Source organism: Rutilus rutilus, assembly GCF_951802725.1.
Source record: "Rutilus rutilus genome assembly, chromosome: 15".
Taxonomy (NCBI): domain Eukaryota; kingdom Metazoa; phylum Chordata; class Actinopteri; order Cypriniformes; family Leuciscidae; genus Rutilus; species Rutilus rutilus.
The window spans coordinates 4,089,294-4,111,890 of NC_140220.1; the positions used below are offsets into that span (position 1 = coordinate 4,089,294).

At 38.8% G+C, this 22,597-nt stretch overlaps 1 protein-coding gene across 2 annotated transcripts in view; it reads left to right on the forward strand.

Moving 5' to 3' along the window:
• col12a1b (collagen, type XII, alpha 1b) overlaps positions 1–22,597 on the forward strand; it is a 72,633-nt gene that overhangs the window by 18,090 nt on the left and 31,946 nt on the right. For both annotated transcript variants that reach the window (XM_084431770.1, XM_084431769.1), the window contains exons 15-44: positions 2,500–2,692; positions 2,813–2,940; positions 5,081–5,230; positions 5,391–5,510; positions 6,188–6,352; positions 6,571–6,717; positions 7,156–7,298; positions 8,565–8,694; positions 9,710–9,855; positions 11,062–11,191; positions 11,285–11,421; positions 12,731–12,860; positions 13,281–13,420; positions 13,656–13,788; positions 15,609–15,748; positions 16,644–16,773; positions 16,966–17,105; positions 17,257–17,386; positions 17,739–17,878; positions 18,159–18,288; positions 18,609–18,748; positions 19,183–19,312; positions 19,427–19,566; positions 19,898–20,027; positions 20,727–20,866; positions 20,952–21,084; positions 21,179–21,318; positions 21,409–21,538; positions 21,620–21,759; positions 21,846–21,975. In XM_084431770.1, coding sequence (XP_084287896.1) covers positions 2,500–2,692; positions 2,813–2,940; positions 5,081–5,230; positions 5,391–5,510; positions 6,188–6,352; positions 6,571–6,717; positions 7,156–7,298; positions 8,565–8,694; positions 9,710–9,855; positions 11,062–11,191; positions 11,285–11,421; positions 12,731–12,860; positions 13,281–13,420; positions 13,656–13,788; positions 15,609–15,748; positions 16,644–16,773; positions 16,966–17,105; positions 17,257–17,386; positions 17,739–17,878; positions 18,159–18,288; positions 18,609–18,748; positions 19,183–19,312; positions 19,427–19,566; positions 19,898–20,027; positions 20,727–20,866; positions 20,952–21,084; positions 21,179–21,318; positions 21,409–21,538; positions 21,620–21,759; positions 21,846–21,975 — 4,155 coding nt within the window. The remainder of the gene's footprint in view (positions 1–2,499; positions 2,693–2,812; positions 2,941–5,080; positions 5,231–5,390; positions 5,511–6,187; positions 6,353–6,570; positions 6,718–7,155; positions 7,299–8,564; positions 8,695–9,709; positions 9,856–11,061; positions 11,192–11,284; positions 11,422–12,730; positions 12,861–13,280; positions 13,421–13,655; positions 13,789–15,608; positions 15,749–16,643; positions 16,774–16,965; positions 17,106–17,256; positions 17,387–17,738; positions 17,879–18,158; positions 18,289–18,608; positions 18,749–19,182; positions 19,313–19,426; positions 19,567–19,897; positions 20,028–20,726; positions 20,867–20,951; positions 21,085–21,178; positions 21,319–21,408; positions 21,539–21,619; positions 21,760–21,845; positions 21,976–22,597) is intronic.

Genomic DNA, 22,597 nt, shown 5'->3' on the forward strand with positions numbered 1-22,597 from the left:
AACTTAAACTGTTAAGTGACACTTTACATTAATGATTCTTTCAAATTGTTCTGCATTGTGGTCAAACAAGATTTTCACCTCATGAACGATAAAACGGACAAAAAACACGATCTCTATTTTAACGATCTGAAACGCAAGTATTAAACACGAAACACAAGTAACTTTGTGGGCGGGTCTTGGGCGCTGTTGCTATTATACCGGCGGGATAAATGACTCTTGCGCCCGACGCAAATCTAAAATGGGTTGGTCTGAAGTAGCTTCATTACTCATAGGTGTGGTTTGGGTGTAACGTGAAATAAACCAATCAGTTCAGCAGGAAAGCAGGATTGCTATTATAACGGCGGATTTGTCAGGCGCACACCAGGAGCGGTTCACAGCCGAGGAGACCGACGTTCTCGTCAGGGCCGTAAAAGACAGAGAAATGACATTGTATGGGGATGGGAGAAACCCACCCAAATTAGCTTCGGTTAAACAGGCGTGTAATAATTTGGGTAAATGTGTAAGCTAGATTGACTAGATTAATGATTTTCCTCGTGTGGTAATATTTTTCCTTGTAATTATGTATGGTTTGCAAAAATTGGAACTGTTGCGTCTGTGTAGATGAGAGAAGCGAAGTATATGCGCGTTGTGCACACGCTACATTATGGCCAAGCATGCGCCCTTAAAATAGCATCTGAATAACTCAGGAATTGTTTTCTGAAACTGCAAAATAGCACCAGGGAACGTTTGCGCCGGAACACGCCTCCTCTTTTCGCTGAACCGCCCCCGGGAGCGCAAGTTCATTCCCTAATTTACCGACGTGCATCTGTGGAGGGAAAAGTCTGCTGTGCGTCGGGTGCAAAATAGGAATGATACATGTGTTGGTGTACAAAGTCAATTGCGCTGGGTGCAAGATAGGGCCCATAGACTTACATTGAAAGAGGGACCATATCAATAGACCAGAATATCACAATATTTTGACTTTTGGCTTGGTCCAGTAATCAAACACCCAAGCAACTGCATAGCGGAAGTGTTAAAATACCACTAAACTACGGTGGCCCAGTAGTGCACAACACAACTAAATTAAAAAAGCAAACATAAGTTCACAACACAACGAAATGAATCCACAACACAACGGAAATAAGCCACAATACAACGGAAAATGTACAACACAACGAAATAAAGCCGCAACACAACGGAAATGCCCCCGACCACTAGAGGGCTCTCGGAGCGCGATAAAGTTAGTTTTCCATGCCACTGAGACAAAAAAATTTAACAACACCACTATTAGTTTTAACAGTATGTAGCTAACCATTGTATATCGACATTTATTAATTCAAAATCACCTACGTGCATTATAGCTGCATATTTATACTCTAGAATGTTTTGACGCGCCACCAGCGCTTGATCCCTAAGGAACGTCCGCCAATTCTTTCAAGTTGTTAAAACGTATAATTTGTATCAATTAAAATTACTTTTAACATTCAAAAACAGACATTTTCCAAATCCAAAGCTTGATTGTATTGGTAGTAGACTGACTTACTTCAGCTGATTTCTTTATTACAGTAAACAATAATTTTTTTAGGAAATTTCTGTAATATAATAAAAGTTTTTTTTTCTTGTATCATGTTTCAAAGGTTGCAGTTCCTATTAACCAAACTGACTTACAACAGGTGAAATTGTGCCAATTGCTCCCTATATGTACAGTACACAGTACACAATTATTATTATAATTTTTTTAAACATTAGGCTGTAATTCACCTAAAGGTTTTTTTTTTCATGTCCTAAAGCTTGTGGTAGGTTCCTAGTGACCAGACTGACTTACAAATAAAATTGTACCAATACCTTCCTGTAATTCTGCAATTCGCCAAATGATTTTTATTTTTATGTATCAAATTATATTATAATAAATTATAGGTTTTAACCACTTGGTGGAATTGCCAGACGTTCCCTTAGGGATGCGCTGTTGTAGCGCGTCAAAGCATTCTCCAGTATAAATACGCAGCTATAATTCATGTAGGTGATTTTGAAGTATATTTTATGTCGATATACAATGGTTACACTGTAAAAACTAATCCCTTTAAGACTGCCGGAAAACTAACTTTACCGCGCTCCGAGAGCCCTCTAGTGGTCGGGGGCATTTCCGTTGTGTTGCGGCTTTATTTCGTTGTGTTGTACATTTTCCGTTGTATTGTGGCTCATTTCCGTTGTGTTGTGGATTCATTTCGTTGTGTTGTGGCTTAATTTCGTTGTGTTGTGAACTTATGTTTGCTTTTTTAATTTAGTTGTGTTGTGCACTACTGGGCCACCGTACTAAACACCTAAACAACTGCATAACCACCCAGAGCACCTTAGCGTCATTCAAGTCACATACTATTTACTTAGAAAACATACAAATCTAGTTGCATAGAATTTGACCGTATGAAATACAAAGTAAAGTATGCCCATAGTGATTGCAGTATTTTGTAGCTGGATTGTGTTAGCATGTGCTGATATCGCCGCCTTCTCTTCATCCTACAGTGTCACCATATAAAGCCCCAAGAAACCTACAGACCTCTGAACCCACCAAAACCAGTTTCCGTGTATCCTGGGACCCTGCTCCCGGTGATGTACGAGGGTACAAAGTCACTTTCCATCCCAGCGGAAATGATATTGATCTAGGAGAACTTCTTGTTGGACCATACGACAACACGGTTGTTTTAGAGGAACTCAGGTAATGTTTAGCATCAACTTTAGATGCTTTTCTCAATGCAGTGATGCTAATCATCTTCATCTAATCATCTTCTTGCTTTAAGATGGCACATATGGTTTCAGTTTTGTTCTTCTTTCACAGAGCTGGAACTAAATACTCCGTGGCTGTTTTTGGCATGTTTGATGGAGGTCAAAGTATGCCGTTGGCTGGGGAGGAAAAGACCACCCTTTCTGATGCACCTATCAACGAAACACCTTTTGACTTCTCCGGTATAATCTCAGCACATCATTCTAAGACGTCGTGTTTATAGTATGTTCTTAGCATGTACTTTCTGTTGAAGTGCTTAGGTTAGGCCTCAAGAACTACAAAGAACCCCAGGAAGAATGATTGCAATACAGCATCATATGAATCAAGATGAGCCATTAAAGCAGAATCGAGTCAATGAGGTTAGATTTATTTGTACAGTACAAATATTATAAATAATATAAACAATGTTACCGTAAATAAGATGAGAAATATAAAATGCTAATATGTAGCAAATATAAATAAAAATGTGTAATATTAAGGGTAAAATATGTTAATAATTTATTCAAAAAATACATTATTATTATTATTATATACAACAAATTATATAAATAATAATAAAATAAAGTATTGAATATTATAATATTATTATAAATAGATTCATATTATTATTTTCTAAGAATACTGTATCTCACAATTCACCTTCCCTTTCTAATGTACAAATTATTGATAAATTATTTTAAATGTACTGACACAAAATCGGGTAAAGAATTTTTTTTTTTTTTTTTTTTTTTTTTTTTTCTGTTAAGATGACATGCCATCAAATGTTATCATGCAACTTCTAGGTTCTTTAAGAAGTGTCTTTCAATGCTAGATTTCAAATAAATGAATGGGATTGTTCCGATGAACAAAAGTGTACAAATAGAGACACGAGAGGCGAATTTTCATGGCGAGATCAAGCGTATGGTTTGAAGTTGTGGGCTCAAAGCCTTTGGCAGCAACAGTGTCTTGAGTTTGATTCTGGCAGCTATTGGCCGGAAGTTTAAAGACTTGAGAGCAGTCATAACGTGAAAGACTTTCCAGTGGTGAAGTTGTGCAGCAGTGAGGACTTAAGCAGCAGATTCAGGGAGGATGATGGGAGTGTGCTGCAGGAGTTTAGTGGTGAAACGAACACAGTAAAGGTCACGTGAGGGCAGTGTCACATCAAACTAGCCCAAACCAGTGGTCTGGTCAAGAAGGATGTCTGCAAGGTTCAACGTATAATCAAAACGAACCCTGTTTATGTTTTTAATAAAAATGATTAATCAGAAAATGAAACATTCCAAAGAAAAAAATAGTTCATCAAAATGATTCAACTGACCTCATCTAGGTCATACAGAATATCGGGTGGTGTTAACCTATAGCCTAATATCTGTTTAGTCTTTATTTTAGGATGCTGCTGTTGGCATGTACGAGAGTTTGTCTGAATGTGTGTCTCTCTCCCATTTTTTAGCACTGTGACACGAGTTCATGGAAAAAAATGCTCTGTTTTCAGTTAGGCACTGTTTCATTGAGGAGAGAGAGAAGTTTAGGAAAGTTAATGTGTCTTTGCTCTCCATCGCTGTCTGCCAGCATTTTTTCAGACTAAACTGTTTTAAAATTAACATTTTATATGTAATTTTTAAGCCAGATTTTTTTTTTATTTTTTTTTTTCATGTATTTTAGTTTATTTATTTAATAAAAAAAAAGGTTGAAACCTCCTGGACCAGTTGGAAACCATGTAAAACTAAGTACAATCAGCTGGTGCCTCATTTTTTATGTATCTTTATTTTATGAGCATATGTGTGTAAATGATCAATTTCACAAGATATTTTTCACTTGCAGACCATGTGTGATGGTGTCCAGTGAGATCACCAGTGCTCTAGCCTCAGTTTTGGGGCTCTTTTCACCCTCAATAGGTATCTGGAGCTCCACACGTTCTCCCGAGGTGGAATGCGCAAAAGAGATGAAGCTCGTATTTCATGCATCACAAAGGGCTACTTCTTTTCTCTGTAGAACAGAAGCAATGTCAATGCCAGGAAAAATTCCCTCCAGGGCCAGGTGCCAAAGGGGATTTGGATACAATGCAAGACTGAAGATTCAAAGGAGAAAAGTAGAAATTTAATGGAAAGAGTCTGTAGCTCCAAGAAATTACAGAGAAATAAAAGTCTTATCTAAAATTGTGATGTTTTGAAGTTATTGCGGTGTAAATGTGACTTTTTATTTGCTGTGAGCATGTGTACACGTCTCTTTCCCGTTTCTCATCACTCTCTTGTTGAACTCTCCCTGCCATCAGCGATTATACAATCACATCTAAGCTCCTCTTGGCGTTTCTCACTGTATAACTCTGGTGTGTTTAACTCACAGATGCTCAGTGTAAAACCACAGCCAAGGCTGATATCGTCCTGCTGGTTGATGGATCCTGGAGTATCGGCCGTTTGAACTTCAAAACCATCCGGGCTTTTATTGGTCGCATGGTGGGCGTCTTTGACATCGGCCCTGACAGGGTTCAAATCGGCAAGTCTGCCCTGCTTCTGTTTACTTCATGTTTTTAGATATGTTGAAGGTATATTCCTGCATCTGGACTCCAGATGTGAGCTTTATGCAGAGCTCCTTATTGAGTTATTAACAGGAACCTTTACTCTTGCATTCATAATGGCGTGTGCTTCTCTCACAGGTTTGGCTCAGTACAGCGGGGATCCCAAAACCGAGTGGCATTTGAACGCTCACGCAACCCGTCAGTCGCTGCAGGAAGCTGTGGCCAACCTACCCTACAAAGGCGGAAATACAATGACGGGTACCGAGCTCTTACATTAGTCTTGAAGATGCACTCTTATTTGTTCATCTAAATCCCTGAAAACAACATTTAAAGGTGTTGTGTGTCATTTATGCACCTCTAGTGGCAATTGCAAAAAATATGATAGTCTGCTATCTGTAAAAATCGCATGAATTTTCTACTCTACGGGAATTCATTTTTAAAAAAGATAACATTTAAAGATAGACCTACTCTGAGCTGCTGTTTAAAACTATATGGTTTTGTTGAATCCATCAGTCTACATTATTTTTTACAAATTTTTTTTATTAATTGTGTTTAACAGCAGATTTCCTGGTGAAAATGTACATTACCTATGATTCTGCAAAGAAACCTCCTCCAATCAGAGAATTGAAACTAGCAAATTACACTAAAAGAACACTTTAGCATCTGCCACTGACATGAAAGTCAATCTGCCCAAGCTTACAAACTACTTACATATTTGTGCAAAATGCAAAAATTTTCAATATGTTGCTTCTTTTAATGCCAAAATTACACACTTCACCTTTAAATCAGTTTCAGAAGTGTTTTGCACATAGAATGTAGACAGATAAGAAATGCATGAATCCACAACAGCCATTTCTCATAGAGAAATGCAATAGATCTAATAAAATAAGGTGACATGTTACGAAACCAACGTGCAACTTAATGTGTTTCCAAAGGTATGGCCTTGAACTACATCCTCCAGAACAACTTCAGGGCAAACGTGGGTCTGAGACCCGATTCTCGTAAGATTGGTGTCCTTGTTACGGACGGCAAATCTCAGGACGAGATTATAGTGAATTCTCAGAAACTGCGTGACTCTGGCATTGAGCTCTATGCCGTCGGTAAGTTCTTCTCTTCTTCACATTGCTGACATACTATCCATTCAGTCACAATGGACTATGATAGTTTGCATGCCAGTGATAGACACTCAACCCAGAGCTCTCCTGTGTCCAAACATCTCACAGCTTTTTATTTGGCAAGACTACAGCTTGATCAATGTCTCTTTGACGCGGCTGAAGTAATTGAGATCTTTCAATAATGAGCTCCTCTTGGCTTCTAGGTGTGAAGAATGCAGATGAAAATGAGTTGCGATCCATTGCGTCCGACCCTGATGATATTCACATGTACAATGTCAACGACTTCTCCTTCCTGTTGGACATTGTGGACGACCTCACTGTTAACCTCTGTAACAGTGTTAAAGGCCCAGGTACAGACAGTCACATACTTGACTAGTGTTTGTTTTGACTGAAAAACAACCTGTGAATCTAAACAAATCTATCCTGGTTCTGTTCTGCAGACTAGAAATAAAAAAAACAAGAACTCCCAAAGTTTGGCTCGGCTAAAACTGCTTGAACTTGTGCCATCCATTTTTGATTTGCACTCTTGTTTTCCCAGACGGTTCTTTGTTTTTTTTTTTACTAATAATCTTGCTGAAAAGACTGAGACGGAAAACTGTAGGTTGCACTCCGATCCTCCTTGGGGGATAGCAGTGATTTACAGAACCATGAAACTTGTGATATATAACCCATTTAAACTTTTGCAAGAAGCTAATAGGCCTGAGGAAGATTTATAGTCTAAGTGTAAACCTGCTTGAGAGCTGCTTGACACCACGGCTCACATTTTTCCATTGCTTTCAATGAACCAGGCGGTGGCCCAGGGACACCCACTGACCTTGAGACTTCCGAGGTCACGCACTACTCTTTCCGTGCGACCTGGATGCCGCCTGACGAGCCGGTGGAGAAGTTTCGCATCGAGTACGTCCCTGCCGCTGGAGGAAATACTGAAGTGGTGAGCATTAAAAACACATATATTGTGTTCAAGTGGACAAATGCATGCATGGTAGATACTTCACAGACTTTAAACTTCTGAAAGTTATTGCACTTTCTTTTATTAGCCTACATTCTCTTGCATCTTGTGCAAAACTTGATACTGTTGAGTGAGCTGCCTTATAACGCAACCTCCTAACCATCACTGAACTTCAAAATCCTCTTATTTGAAACACTCTAAATAGGCAGCAACACAAAAAGACATTAGCATGTTGCTAAGTTAAAGGTCATAGAAATGTTTTAATTCTGTCATCATTTACTCACCCTCATGTTGTTCCAAACCTGTATGAGTGTCTTTTTTCTGTTGAACACACAATAAGATATTTTGAAGAATGTCGGTAACCAGAGTTGACGGTAGCCATTGATTTCCATAGTATTTTTCCTACTATGGAAGTCAATGATAACCGTCAACCGGTTGATTGCTAACATTCTTCAAAATATCTCCTCTTATGTTCAACAGAAGAAAGAAATTGATACAGGTTTGGAACAAACATGAGGGTGAGTAAATGATGACAGAATACATTTTTTTGGGTGAAATATACCTTTAATGTTAACACTATTAAGAATAAAAATATATAACACAAATATTTAAATGCATTTTTTAAATTAGTTTTATGTTTTAACTATAGTTTTTCGTATTGAAAATCTGCTTTTCACTCGGTTCTATACTAAGCTTGTCTTTGAGGTTAGTCTAATTTTCCTACTCACGTTTTTGAGCATCTTTTGCATTGGGAGTATATCTATGATTCTGTCTAGGAAAGATTGAGTTATGGAACAGAATTTATATGTGCCTATCATTTATTTATTATGGTGCCCATTGCGTGCTTGCTATAAAAGTCAAGTTTGATGAAGAGCAACATTCACATTTAACTTCCATATCTCTACATACCTCTTGTTGTAACCTTAATGACTTCAATAAAACAGGATAACTTTCATATAACATTAATTCAAAGCCATGCATCATGTCATATTTTATTTTACCATATACACTGTGTGCATTTGGCATGATCTATATGGCTTAAAAGTATCATGTATCAGTATGGGCTGAACTAGATCCCATAAATCTCACAACATGCCCTGCGTGTTCGCATGCTGAATTTTGACCTCTAAGAACCTGCAGCCAAAGAGAGATGATTTCAGATGGCCACATGCCTCCCCGTTCCACCCCTCCATCTTGTGTAATACCGCTCTCAGCAGAAGATCACCTCTCCCTGATGATGTTTTTCAGATGTTCGCTGATGGTGAAGAAAACACAGTTGTCCTGGTCAACTTGACCCCCATGACCGAGTATGTTATCAATGTCTATGGAGTGATTGGTGAGGAGAGCAGCGAGCCTTTGAGAGGAACCGAAACCACATGTAAGTCGAGCAGATCAAAACCTCTCCTTTTGTTTATGTGAATCACACTAATTCTCCTACTGTTCAATCTCAATGTCTGATAAAACTCACCACATAAACCATATCTTTATCTCAACCACTGGAAACAGCTGTTTCCCGGCATACTGCTGCTATTTTCACAACCTTGTCTACATAAGGCAACTACTTTCCAGTGGAAAATTGCACCTAGCAACCACCCAGAATACCATAGCAACACCCTAGCATCATGATTTGCATGAGCAAAACACCACTCACATTTTCTTATGTAAATCTTGTAAGTAAATCCTGTTCTATTTATAACTGGAATTTCCCACGTTTTCCACCATTTTTTGAATGGCCGGTCTCGTCACAATGCCTTATCCACAAAAATACATGCAAAAATTTGGCCCAAACAAAAGATCCTTTAAGTTAAAGAACATTCGATGTGTTGGGAGCACACTAATGATGCCTGAACATGTGTCTACAGTAGGTAGGCAGCTCAGTATTGTTTGGAGCAGAGCCATTATGAAACCTCAAAGAAACACTGCAGCTCCTATATAACACAATTGTAATGCTGGTTTCCACATCACAAATATAAAGCAGCTGTGAAATCTGTGAAGTGGCACCTTGTCAACAGCTTAGTTTTGGTCTTATAGATGGACAAAGTAAACTTGAATGATTTTTAAACAGATTTAAAGTAAGCAGAACATTTTAATTGGCTATTCTCGCTTTATAGTTTGCTTAAGTCTTTTGAAACATTTCTCACTATAATGTTTATGATCAACATTATGAGACCTTATCCCATCGTAAAGAGAGGCTTATCGTTTTGTCATGAGCCACTTGGATGCAATAATCTGCCGTGGTCATTGTGGCTTTAGCTTTATGGTCATTTAATGTGACCGAAACATGAATGTTAATGAGAAATCACAACTTTTTATTGTTCTTTTTCATTCTTATAAAGCTGTTTGGAATGTGCTTCAAAGATAGATTAGATCATTTGAATCTCTTTTCACCACAGTGCCCCTACCTGCTGTTACCAGCATGACCGTGTACAACGAGGCCCGGACGTCCATGCGGGTCAGATGGGAGCTAGTTGACGGGGCCAGCGGGTACTTGCTGAACTACAACACCATCAACGCCAGTGTGCCCTCTGGAAAATTGGAGGTGAGCGCCTGTCACACTGACGCCTTCCAGAACAACCTCCAGACGATCTCTCAAAATTTCCACCTCTGCTTTATTAGACCTCAAGGCAGAGTAAACCCACTTCTGCCAGCGGCCCCTTTAGCATAGCCAGATGGTCAAAGCAAGGAGAAACTGTTTCACACTGCTATTCAGCTCTATAGGAAAGATAAATCACAAATAAAATCAATGTGAAACCATTTTAATTCCATATTCTGGCACAAAGTGTTATTGTAGTGTTATTTATATAGAATTATAGTTTTTATTAAAATGTTGAATTAGCTTTTATTTTTAGATTTTCACTTTTGATATAAGGTTTAGTAATATTGTTATGTGCTTTTGTTGTTTTTGTTATTTAATTTTTTTTCTCTAATTAGCTAAAAATTATTTTGATTTTAGTTTGAGTAACTTTAGTACTTCAACTTAAATTTGTTTTATTTCAGTTAGTTGCTAAGGCTACATTTCTAGTTATTTTCCTAATTTTCTAACACTTTTCCTAATTATTATTATTATTATTTTAATTTTTTTCAGTTAACAAAAACCAGTTTCAATACTTTAATTTTCATTTTAATAAAAAATATTAACTAACATTAAATTTAGTTGACATAAAGGATTTTCAGTTTTATCAATCGGAAAAAAACTCCAAGTCTTTTCCAAGTAAACTCCAAGTTACAAAGATACAGAAGTCTGCTATCAATTTTAACTCGATCATTTCTCATCAAATTCCTTTGTGGCCAAATCGTTTAATCTGCTATCCACCACATTCATTTTATAGCTATATACTCTTATTGTATGTCAACTTATATTTATTTCAGAAGACATCTGAGACAAAGTTGCTAATTAAATGAGGCTTAGTCGAAAACTCCATTTAGTCTCCTGAGCAATAAAGTCATCCTCTATGGGGTCTACAAAATTCAGACTCGCCCAAAACACAAGCTTTTGGCAAAAAGGAGATAATGCTGCCTGTTCTGGATCTGTCTCCTCCCTGAAGTCATGTACTTAATAGTGCATAATATAGTTTGGAAAAGTCACAAGCATCATCCCAGGAGATCCGGCTGATCTGATTTAGTCTGGAGGAGACATACCTTAACCGGGAGTGTGTTTATGCCAGGTGTTCCTCATAACAAGTCTTGTCTCGCTGGGCCGTTGCTTCGCTAATGTCCATTCTCTTAACATCCCTCTCTCCTGCAGATGCAAGTTGGTGCAGATGTGAACGATGTCCAGTTATTGCAGCTGCTTCCGAACACGGCGTACTCAATCTCCCTGTTCGCTCTACACGGAGAGACGGCCAGCGAAGCCCTTATCGACAGAGGAGTCACTCGTACGTCTCTCCTCGGATGGTTTCAATCTGTTATTGTCAGTATTTATTGTATGTTTTTATTAATATCAACTTATATCTCTGTCTGTCTTCTAGTGCCTCTGCCTCCATCGGGTGAGTTGAGAATCTCGGAAGTGACTCACAGCTCCATGCGTCTAATCTGGGATGCAGCTCCTGGAAACGTCAGGAAGTACATCATCACCTACAAGCGAGAGGATGGAGAGCTGAAAGAGGTGATCAAAATCTGTAATTCACACAGCATTTAAGTTTAGTGACTGGTAATACAAAATTCCACATATCAAAAATGTCCCATGCATCGTTTCAGGAACCATTTTTAGAACCATTTCCAATAAAAATAAATAAAAAGAAGCCAGTTCTGAAAAAGAATGATGTTTGATATTTCAGTTAATGGAAGGTAGGACTAAACTAATTAATGGAATTGTAATTGTAGTTACATTTCCTATCCTTAATCATTTATAATCCTTGCATCCAGCTTGAAAGAAGAGATTTTAATTGCAGTTTAATGGACTGTCTTGTTCTATGATTGACAGGCTTAAGTTGGGAAATAGACCTGAGCTATGCAGGGAATGTGAGATAGATGAAGAGAATCTTTAGCTTTTTGGTCAGAGTTTATTGTAGAAGAGGGTCTTCCATAGAAAGAGTTCATTAGCTAGGACTTTGAAAGCCCCTATATTAATCTCTCTGAGGTATTCACAAACTGATCCTAGTCATATGGTAGGACAACATCTAGGGGTTTACGTTGAGGACGCCACTTCTGGTAATTGGCTCCCCGCTTGCTCTCCTGTCTCTCTGTAATGATGCCTTTATGGATATTTCCAAAGTACTGCTGTTTTGACCAAAAGGAGTCTTTTATCTTTGAAGATCTACTGAGATGAACCAGTGGAACTATGTGAGGAGATCCAAAAGGTCATGTCCAAGCAAACTTGTTGATAGGATACAGACTGCCTTGTTTATCTCTTCTTGGACGTTCTCTGGAATGAGGTTAAGATGACCCGTTTCACTAAGATGAACTCTGGATCCATCTTTGGATCCATACAAGGCAAAACATCACTATTGCTATTTGTCATACTTAGAGGGTTTGAGTATGACGTGGATGATTCGTTGTTAGTTTACAAAATATGATTTTTGCCTGGTGTGCAACCAAAGTAGAGAGGGATCAGAGTCATGTCCCAAGATCTGCTTGCATCAACGCCCGTATGTTAAGAAAACCCTACGTTTTAAAGCCAGGCTGTGCCTAAGCACCTAATAAAAGCCTAGTGTGAAGTCAGTGAGTTCATCAACAATGATTCAGGACAAATGCTGTATAATGCAATTTAATGGAAAGAATGTGAGTTTGATAGTGTACTTAAAGGAAAAAAAGTTCTGGTTAAAAAAACACCCAGTTTTCACTCTGTTGCACCAACGCAGATTTCAGTCCATGTGTAACGAATGGAGCCGAGGCGAGCTGGTCTGTCAAAAGCATCTGTTATTTCTATTCCCTTGACATGTGTTAATGGTAACACTGACGTTGGTGTTTGACAGGTTGAGGTCAACGGTGACATCACCACCCTGGTTCTCACCAGCCTCCGCTCTCAGACGGAGTACGATGTTGCTGTCACTCCCGTGTTCGACGAGGGTCCAGGAAATCCCATGCTTGGCAGTGCAATAACTGGTGAGCTTATAATCTTCCCTGATTCTCCAAGATGACTCGTTTGACGGATGATGTTGGTTTGGCATCTTGCTTCACGGCTGCCGGATTTTGTTTGTTACATTGGTGTTGAACTATGTGACTTACTGGCTACAAGATCTGCTATTTCAGCAGGTCTTTCATGCTCCCCGTCTAGATAATGACTACCATGTGTGACGCCACCCTTACCCAAGCCATGTGAATGTGTTCATGGCTTTATTTTATCAGTCCCATGGGTGATATCCTTCATCAGTCTCAGCTGATCTGCAAGTCTGTAGTTTTCTTGCCGACACACAACCCGCTTCCCTTTACACAGGAACACGTTCGCTTGTCAGATCTGATGGTTCACAGTCCAAGTGTTTGCACCAGTTTCTATGTCACATACTTTTCTCTGTTGACATACAGATGTGGTTCCTGCACCCAAGAACTTGAGGTTTTCTGAGGTGGGCCAGACTTCTTTCAAGGCCACATGGGAGCATGGAGCTCCAGACGTCGCTCTGTACCGCATCGGTTGGACCAAGAAGGGCGAGAACAACTTCAAATATGTACGTTTGCCAGCTTGTTATTTGTATCAACATTTATATTTATTCAAAATAAAATAAAAATTCTCAGTATGAAGAACTGATTTTAATAATCTAGAGAACATTTTTCTCTATAAAGAACCTTTTGTGGAAAGAAAAGTGTACCTTTGATCTTAAGCAACATAATTGTATTTTTATAGCAAATTTAATGAACTCTCTCAAATAGCATGCGAGGCTCACTAGAATTGATCTTTTATAGGAAATCCTGAGTCGTGAGGAGACGAGCCAAGTTCTGACAGAATTAGACCCAGACACGATGTATGACGTGACTGTCACAGCCATCTACCCCGATGAGTCGGAGAGCGAGGATCTGATGGGGAGCCAACGCACATGTGAGACTAACACACAACCACACGTGTAGAACACAGAATTGTGTACTGGAACAAAAATAGGCACACACAAAAAAAACTGCCTAAATAGCAGTTTGTGTATAAAGGAATTCATTTAGATTAGTCTGTTCAGAGGCGTTTACTTGTGTACAACCTCCTGCTTTATTTGTCTCAACAAATGTATGTTTTGGGGGGTGAGGGAGGTGGCTTCCCACTGTGTAGAAATTGTGCTCCGGGCTCCCAAATGCCTTTTGGCCCTCTAAACTGTACCTCTTTCACCCCTAAGAGACGCCCCCCTGTTATAATAATGTGTCAAATACACTACCGTTCAAACGTTTGGGGTCAGTAAGGTTATTTCCTTTTTTTAGAGAAATGAATACTATAAAAAGCAAGGATATTAAAGACATTTAATAATGTTACAAAATATTTCTGTTTCAAATAAATGCTGTTCTTTTGAACTTTCTGTTCATCAAAGAATCTTAAAAAAAGTATCATTGTCTCCACAAAATATAAAGCAGCAGCAAATCAGCATATTAGAATGATTTCTGAAGGATCATGTGATGCTGAAGACTGGAGTAATGATGCTGAAAATATAAATGACATTTTACAATATATTCAAATAGAAAACAATCATTTTAAATTGTAATAATATTTCACAAAATTACTGTTTTATTGTATTTTGATCAAATAAAAGCAGTCTTGGTGAGCATAAGATACCTCTTTATAAAATATCTGAAAAGTTTTACTGACCCCAAACGTTTGAACAGTACTGTACATTTTATAAACATTAACAAACCTTGTATTCACTTGAATTTAGACTATTGAATTTAGACTATACTACCCATTTGTCACATGTCTCAAGACTCAGAGCCAGCACATTAACAGATGTTGACGTTACAATAAAATAACATGTTGTTTATCTTTTTCTAGTGTCAAAGCTCATTACACCTGGTATGTTGTTTCCAATAAGAGGACATTTTATTGTGAATGTAAAATGCTAATGAGGATGATGAACCTTTTAATGAAAAATTAAGATGACAAACTGCATGTGCATTTTTGTGTTTCATCAGAATCTCATCCACCATCATTTATGTCCATCATCATTCATCATTGCCATTTTATCACTATCATTTTTTCATCATTGTCATCTGTCATCAGTCATAAACGCGCATGCACAACTTGCCCGACTGCATCGTTTTTGGTTGCAAATTATCATTTCTCCATCCCAAACATCCATGCACCTCCTCCATCCGCTTTTCAGGATTGACTCATGATGCTCAAGTAACCAGCATAATAAGAAGGGTTGGGAATCAATAACAATAAGAATCAGAATAAGGTTTCTATTTTTTTTTTAACAAAACAAATTTTAATAAAATGATCTTTGGTTCTATTCGTGAAGGAATTGATTCGTTTTAATGAAGCAGTTAAAAATCGACCTGAGTTATCAGTTTGAATCAATTTAATGATTCGCCATATTTGTCAGAGTGGTTGTTGAGTGACTAGGTTGGTTGACTGGTTCTTCATAAGATATGTTTAGTTAAAAACAAAAATTTGGTGTGTTTTTTTTATTTATTTTTTACAATAACCTATAAATAATGTGCTTTAAAATAAAAGAAACATTAGAATATATTACCAAAATCCTACTGTTTTTGTTTATTTTACAATTCGGAACAGTTTTTCGAGTGTGCCTCCTCAAAAACCCTAAAACAATAAGTGCAATCAGAACCAGAATCGTTAAATTTCTCATGATTCCCATCCCTAATAGTTTTATCTACTGTTTCAAAAGACCGTTTTTGCTGATTGACCTTTCTGTCTGCTCCCAGTGCCCACTGGACCACCACAAAACCTCCAGGTCTTCAACGCCACCACTACAACACTAACGGTGAAATGGGACCACGCGCCAGGCCCCGTCCAGAACTACAAAGTCACCTACCAGCCCGTTGCGGGTGGAAAAGTGCTGTCTGTAAGTTCAGCTGTCCCCTTTCAACTTCCATTGAGATGTTTTGAAGCAGGGCAAAGGCCAGAATCCATTTGATGAAGTTCTAGGCCTTGTGTTAATCATTACAGCAAGCTGCCCGCTGAAAGCCAAAAAGGAACGTCGTGACAGAAAGTCATTACCAACACACTGATCTGATGCAAACCATCACAACATGTCTGTTATGTGGCCCTCAGTTACCATCAAGATACAAAACAATCACTGTTATAAAGTTAATGTCAAGGCGCTTGAGATGATCAGTCTAGAGAACATGTATTGTTTCTTTGGCTAACAATATTAAAACTGAACAATGGCGCTTTCACAAGTTTTTTTATTAATGCAGCATGCTGGTCACAACGAAAACTGGTATAAAAAAAGTCATACGATTTATTCATGCTAGTGCATAATATTTTCTTGCATTTTATTCCACTGCAAATATAAAATCTTTAAAATCATCAAAATGTAATGTCTTCAGCTACTTAAGACACCTTGTCCATGTGAGCTATTGCTTATATATATATAACATATAACATTTATGCATTTAACAAATGCTTTTATCCAAAGCAACTTGCAAAAGAGGAACAAAAGCGTTTTTTAAAGAGCCAACAATATTCGCAATGTATAATGCCAGGTTTATTAGACAACTACATGAGGAATCAAGCTAGAGAAATGAAGAGTGTTTGAGTGTGTGTGAAAGGAAGTTAACTAGCTACTTAGGCATTATTTTAGGGTACTTTTTACGATTTTTCCCCCATTAATTAGTAGGAAATACTTGACATTATGGAAGCAAAATGGGGCATTTCTTTTGTGTTGCACCACATTCAAAATATTTTATCTCATTGAACAACAAATCAAGTCTTTCTATTGACATCTTTTTCAACAGGTTCAAGTTGGTGGAAAAAAGAACAGTGTCATTCTTCAGAAGCTGACCCATGACACCCCTTATTCCATTACCGTGGCTGCCGTCTATCGCACTGGAGAAAGTAAAGATATTTCCGGCCAAGGAAAAACAAGTAAGTGGGTCCAAGAGAATCCTTTCAATGTCCTGAAGTATTTTATGACTCCATTCCGTGGAGCAAAAACAATGATAAACTCATTTAGGGAGGATGCATTCCATAAAGCATCTTGGTTTTCACTCACATCTGGAGCGTTATGCAATGAAAATTAGATGGCATTATGTAACGCTGTGTGTGGTGTTCCTGTAGAACCCTTAGGAGGAGTGAGAAACCTGCAGGTTTTGAACCCCACCATGACCACGCTGAACGTTCGCTGGGAGCCGGCGGAAGGAAAAGTGAAGGAGTATAAGGTCGTCTACGCACCTGCAGCTGGTGGTGCCGAAAGCATGGTAGGACTGGTAGGACTTCTAGAATCAACTAAAAAATAAACTCATCAAATATGATGTTTAGATTAATCATAAATATTGATTCGCAGATCTCGAGGGGAAGTGATTTGCAATGTTTCTTTGACTTATACTGTGTGTGCTATTATGGAAACAGGAGCAGGTATCAGGAACCACTACCACCACAGTTCTGAGAGGCCTTCAGGCGGACACACTTTACACTGTGACCTTAATTCCTGTTTACGCAGAGGGAGATGGCCAGAGAATGTCCGAGAATGGAAAAACAAGTGAGTTCATACTATCAACATCTTGCTTTCACTGATTAAGAATGAAAAAAAGCTGACTAAACGGCTCCCTTAGATATTTCTGTCCAATTCTTTTGCCCGTAGAAAGTATTATAAGCTTCTTATGTGCAACTATACAGCCGACAAACTACCAAGAAGTAGTTCTTTGCTAACCTCAATGTGCTGCAAATAGCCATTGAAGAGCCTTTATTTTTAGGAGTGAGCATGCGTATTGCACCATTTTGGGATTTATAATTGTTTGAGAACATGATTGAAAATCCAGTTTGGAAGCGCGATCTGGATTATGCTTTATATTCCTGATGCCAAAACAGTAAAATGGAAATCTTCTTTGCAGGAGCTCTGGGTGGTGTGAAGAACCTGAGGGTCACCGACCCAACCATGACCTCTTTGAACGTCAAATGGGACCCCGCAGACGGGGCCGTGCGCCAGTACAAGATCTTCTTCGTTCCTGCAGCTGGAGGAACTGAGGCAATGGTGGGGCTCTGTCTCTCACAGCTATTATCAGATTAAAGAATATAGTTACTTATTTATTCATGCAACAAACTCTACCATGACGTGTACTTAAAAGTGTGCATTATAGATGTATTTTAGCAGTACATTTTTCCATTTAATTATTATGAAAATGTCTCAATGCAACAAAATTAGAATTTTTTTTTTTTTGCTACAAACACTACCATGATGTCTACTTAAAATTGTACATTACAAATGTGTTTTGAGAAGTTCACTGAAGTCCATTTTCCCTTGTTGTAAATAGGAACAAATCCCGGGAGCCCAAACAACCATAGTCCTACGAAACCTGCAGCCTGATACTCCATACACTATATCCGTGGTTCCAGTGTATCCCGCTACAGAGGGCAGACGCCAGTCTGAGAATGGAAAGACATGTGTGTATCAACTTTGTAGCTTATTTATCTATGGACAAACACGATATCTCTGTTACAAAACTTAATGAGCTGACTACAATTTTTGAAAAGCATTTTATTTACAAAAAATGTATCCAAACAGGTGCTTATGATGTCTTAAAATGCAAGAAAAAGTGTAGTAAGCTCATTAAGTATCTATGTAAATAGTTCAGTACAATTAAAATGTCTGTTTTTAACCTCATATTTGTGTGTACTATGTGCAACTTCAAGGCAGCTCGATAGCTTTTGGAACAGCGCTGTTTCAAAGCATATTTGACAAATTATTGTCTGTCTCACTCTAGTACCTCTTGGAGGTGTTCGAAATCTCCGTCTCATTGATCCCACGTTCACAACACTCACTGCCACATGGGAAGCCGCTGATGGGAATGTGCAGGGCTACAAAGTGGTATACGTGCCCACTAACGGAGGAACTGAGCTCATGGTAGTAGGAATAACTTATAATAATGTTTCTACAGTGTTGATGTCATAAGTGGTAATCTCTCTAAAATCTAATGACATGGCTTGCAGACAGACGTATATAGACATTATCTTCCCTTAAGGAACAAGGATGAGAGAGTGGTGCAATGTAACTTTAATTGAAGTCTCATTATGTTAAAAAACCAGCTGTGAAAGTTTACAACTGGGAGCACCAATGTTTAGATGGAGCTGGAGTAAACTGTGAAACGGATTTGTTTGGCAAGCTACAAAGAGAGTGTTCAGTTTTCTTTTAGTTTAGAAGTTAAATTTTCTATATCTGTTTAGATGGATAGACTTTGTGCAACCGATTGTCATGAAAACAAACTAAGGTTCCTTAGTTGGAATTGGTTTGAAGAAGTTGATAAAGTGCACTGAGCTCTAGTTTTTATATTCTTTCAGGAACAAGTGTCTGAGAGCACCACGACATTAGTGTTGAGTAAACTCATGCCAAACACAATGTACACCGTGACTGTTTTGCCAGTGTATGCTGAAGGAGATGGACCTCAACTCTCAGAGAAGGAAAAGACTAGTAAGTGACTCCAAAATGACATCAGTCATGCTAAGAAATCATATATGAATATCTGAAGAATGCACGCAAACGATCAATGTCAATGTTGAGTCAACTCCGTTGTTGTCTCCTTAGAACCTTTGGGCAGCGTGAGGAACCTGCAGGTTACAGATCCAACTATCAGCACCTTGAACGTACGCTGGGAGCCCGCAGAGGGCAGTGTGCGGGAATACATTGTCATTTACGTTCCTGCCGGTAGCCAAGATCAAGAAGTGGTGAGAATGATTTCCATGGATGTTTCAGAAATAGCAAAGGAAAACAAAAAAGAGAATTTAACGCTGTAGTTTCACACTGATACACTCTTACCCTGAACATTGACATTTTGATCATTGTGCTTTAGTTTAGAGAAGAAAAAAAATCTCCTTGTAAACTTGTTATATATATATGCATTCTTGTAAATGATTGCTCTTTATACAAATGACACCTGTAAAGCATTTTCAAGCCCTACAATCAATACTGATGTATCCATTCAAGAGTTGCTAACAGGTCTGCTGCAAAACTTGAACGGTATTTTGTTTCTTGATTCCTCTAATTTTGCTTGGGCAGGATCAAGTGTCTGGAACGACCACCTCAACTGTTCTGAAGAACTTGGAGCCTGACACGACCTACACAGTGACTCTGGTGCCAGTATATCACGAAATGGAGGGCAAACCTCTTTCAGAAAATGGAAAAACAAGTGAGTTTATGGTGAACATATAGTGTTGCGCATCTTTGGATAATCTTGGCCACCAAATTAAAATGTTTTTAAAAAGTTGCCAGCCACCGCCAGCATTTTTGATCATTTTCACTTAAGTTTCATGGCCCCATCTAAACATGCCATATATCAAAAGAAAGAACAGACCCTCTGCTTTAAAAAAAAACCTTTTATTCTAGCTTCATGCATTCTTTTTTTTTTATCGACACTTGAATATGTGTAACTCATTAAAAAAAGCAACATTTTAAGCAAAAAGCTGGAAAAAAAATCACGTTTTTGTCAAAGACTACATCTGGTGAATACATCTGGATTGGATTCAGAACGATGATCAAAACATAGATGGAATAGATCAAGTCCATCAACACCCCTAATGCTTGCACAGTCCTGTAGCTCGTGCTGGGTCGTCCTAGTTTTGATTTATATGCTGTTTAATGTTGATGATTGCGTTATTTTACATATGCATATGTATTACTTATGAGATCGCTTGTTTCTGCATCCTTTCGCATGTGCTTTGATCAGTAGATTCAGTACTCTTTCAGAAGCACCCCCTAACAGTGAAAACATGGAAACACTGAAAATTCTGTGAAAGCGTTTTCTCACAAATAACAGAAAATGTAGTGTTTGGTGGGGAAAGAGTTAAAATGACTGAGGTATTGAAGTTCATGTATTGCTGCTTTTCAGGACCACTGGGTGGAGTTCGCAACCTTCAAGTTACCGATCCCACCAGCAGCACCCTAAACGTGCGATGGGAGCATGCTGCTGGAAACCCTCGAAATTACAAGGTTTTCTATGTCCCGCAGCCTGGAGACGCTGAGAAGATGGTAGGATGTGATTGATTAACTTCTAATGGTTTATATAAAGGACCTTCCACGTTATAAAACCAAATCTCTTGTGTTTTGTGATCAGGAACTAGTTTCCGGTGGCACGACAAGCACCGTCCTGCGTAATCTCGATGCTAACACGCTGTACAAGGTCACATTGTTGCCTATGTATGAAAATGACGTGGAAGGAAAGCGTCAGTCAGAAAATGGAAAGACAAGTGAGTCCAGATGTTCGTAACTTGCAATTTTCTCTATATGGGATCCCGGATTATTGTCTTGTGAGGGTTCATCATGTCTGTTTTATTAACGCAGAACCTATGGGAAGTGTGAAGAACCTCCAGGTGACAGACCCAACTGTAAACTCTTTGAGAGTGCGATGGGACCCAGCAGATGGAGATGTTCGTCAGTACAATCTTATCTACGTGCCTGTTGCCGGAGGTGCTTCAAACACGGTAATGACCTAAATCCCGATTTGTCTCACGTTTGTCAGTTTGGTTAGTTGGTTGCTAACTAGTGTGTGCCTGCACTGATGTACTCTTCAGGCTCAAGTGTCAGGAGTATCCACCAATACTGTTCTGAGAAACCTGCAGCCAGACACGGAGTACAGGGTCACCGTAGTACCAGTATATCCAGATGCCGAAGGAAAGAAACAGTCTGAGAATGGGAAAACAAGTGTGTACATGCAATGTAAACTTTGAATTATACTCTGTGTTAGCATGCAGCATACTTAATTTAAACTCTCACAATTCCCAGAGCCTCTGGGTGGAGTGAAAAACCTGCAGGTCACTGATCCCACAACCAGCTCATTGAAGGTGCGCTGGGAGCCCGCTGAGGGTAACGTCCGGCAGTATCGAATCTTCTACGTTCCGGCATCTGGTGGAGCAGAGGACATGGTAAAAGATGCTAACCTCTATTGTCTTCTGGACATGATGCTAACTGATCTTCTATAACTTTCCTCTTAAATTTTACACATCAAAAGGAGCAAGTTTCTGGAGGCACCACCAACACCGTCCTAAGAAACCTTCTGTCAGACACGGTCTATACCGTGACTGTGGTTCCTGTTTATCCTGAGGGAGAGGGTCTCCGACAGTCTGAGAAAGGAAAGACACGTAAGTTGTCACGCATCGCTATTGATATCGCTTAAAAATCGTGAGGTACACTGGTGTTCAAATTGAGTGGCTTGTTGAGTAGACTTTTCTGAATATTCAGACTTAGGATGTTCATCAGGTAGAAAATAAAAGAGCAGGACCCAATTCATATTTTTTTACTTGGACCGAACAACCCATCAGAACTGAGTTTACTGTTGGGGATTTGCCGCATCCAGTATAGACAGCATCACTGAATTTAATAGGTTGTATTTGGCTTCGTCACATCACGCCACTCGAGTCTGGTGTAGACACGTGTTAGCAATGCCTTTGTAACCACTCAAAACACCCTAGCAACTGGATTTGATATAGATCACCACTCATTGCATGTTGGTATAAATGCTAAATATCGATTGTATGTTAGCCCACTACAAAAAAAATACAGGTTTAGGGCACTTGAGGTTTTGCATACATAACAATAAGTTGCACTAAAAGAAAGGGGATCCTTTGAACTCATGTTGGATAGTTTTTTACTGATTTCTGTAGGATTTTTTTCACATCTGCTTTGGTTTAAAAAGCGTAAAAAGCCGTCTTAGCATCAAGCCTAAATGCCCCCCACCACCCGCCTTTCCTTTTTGCTACTTTC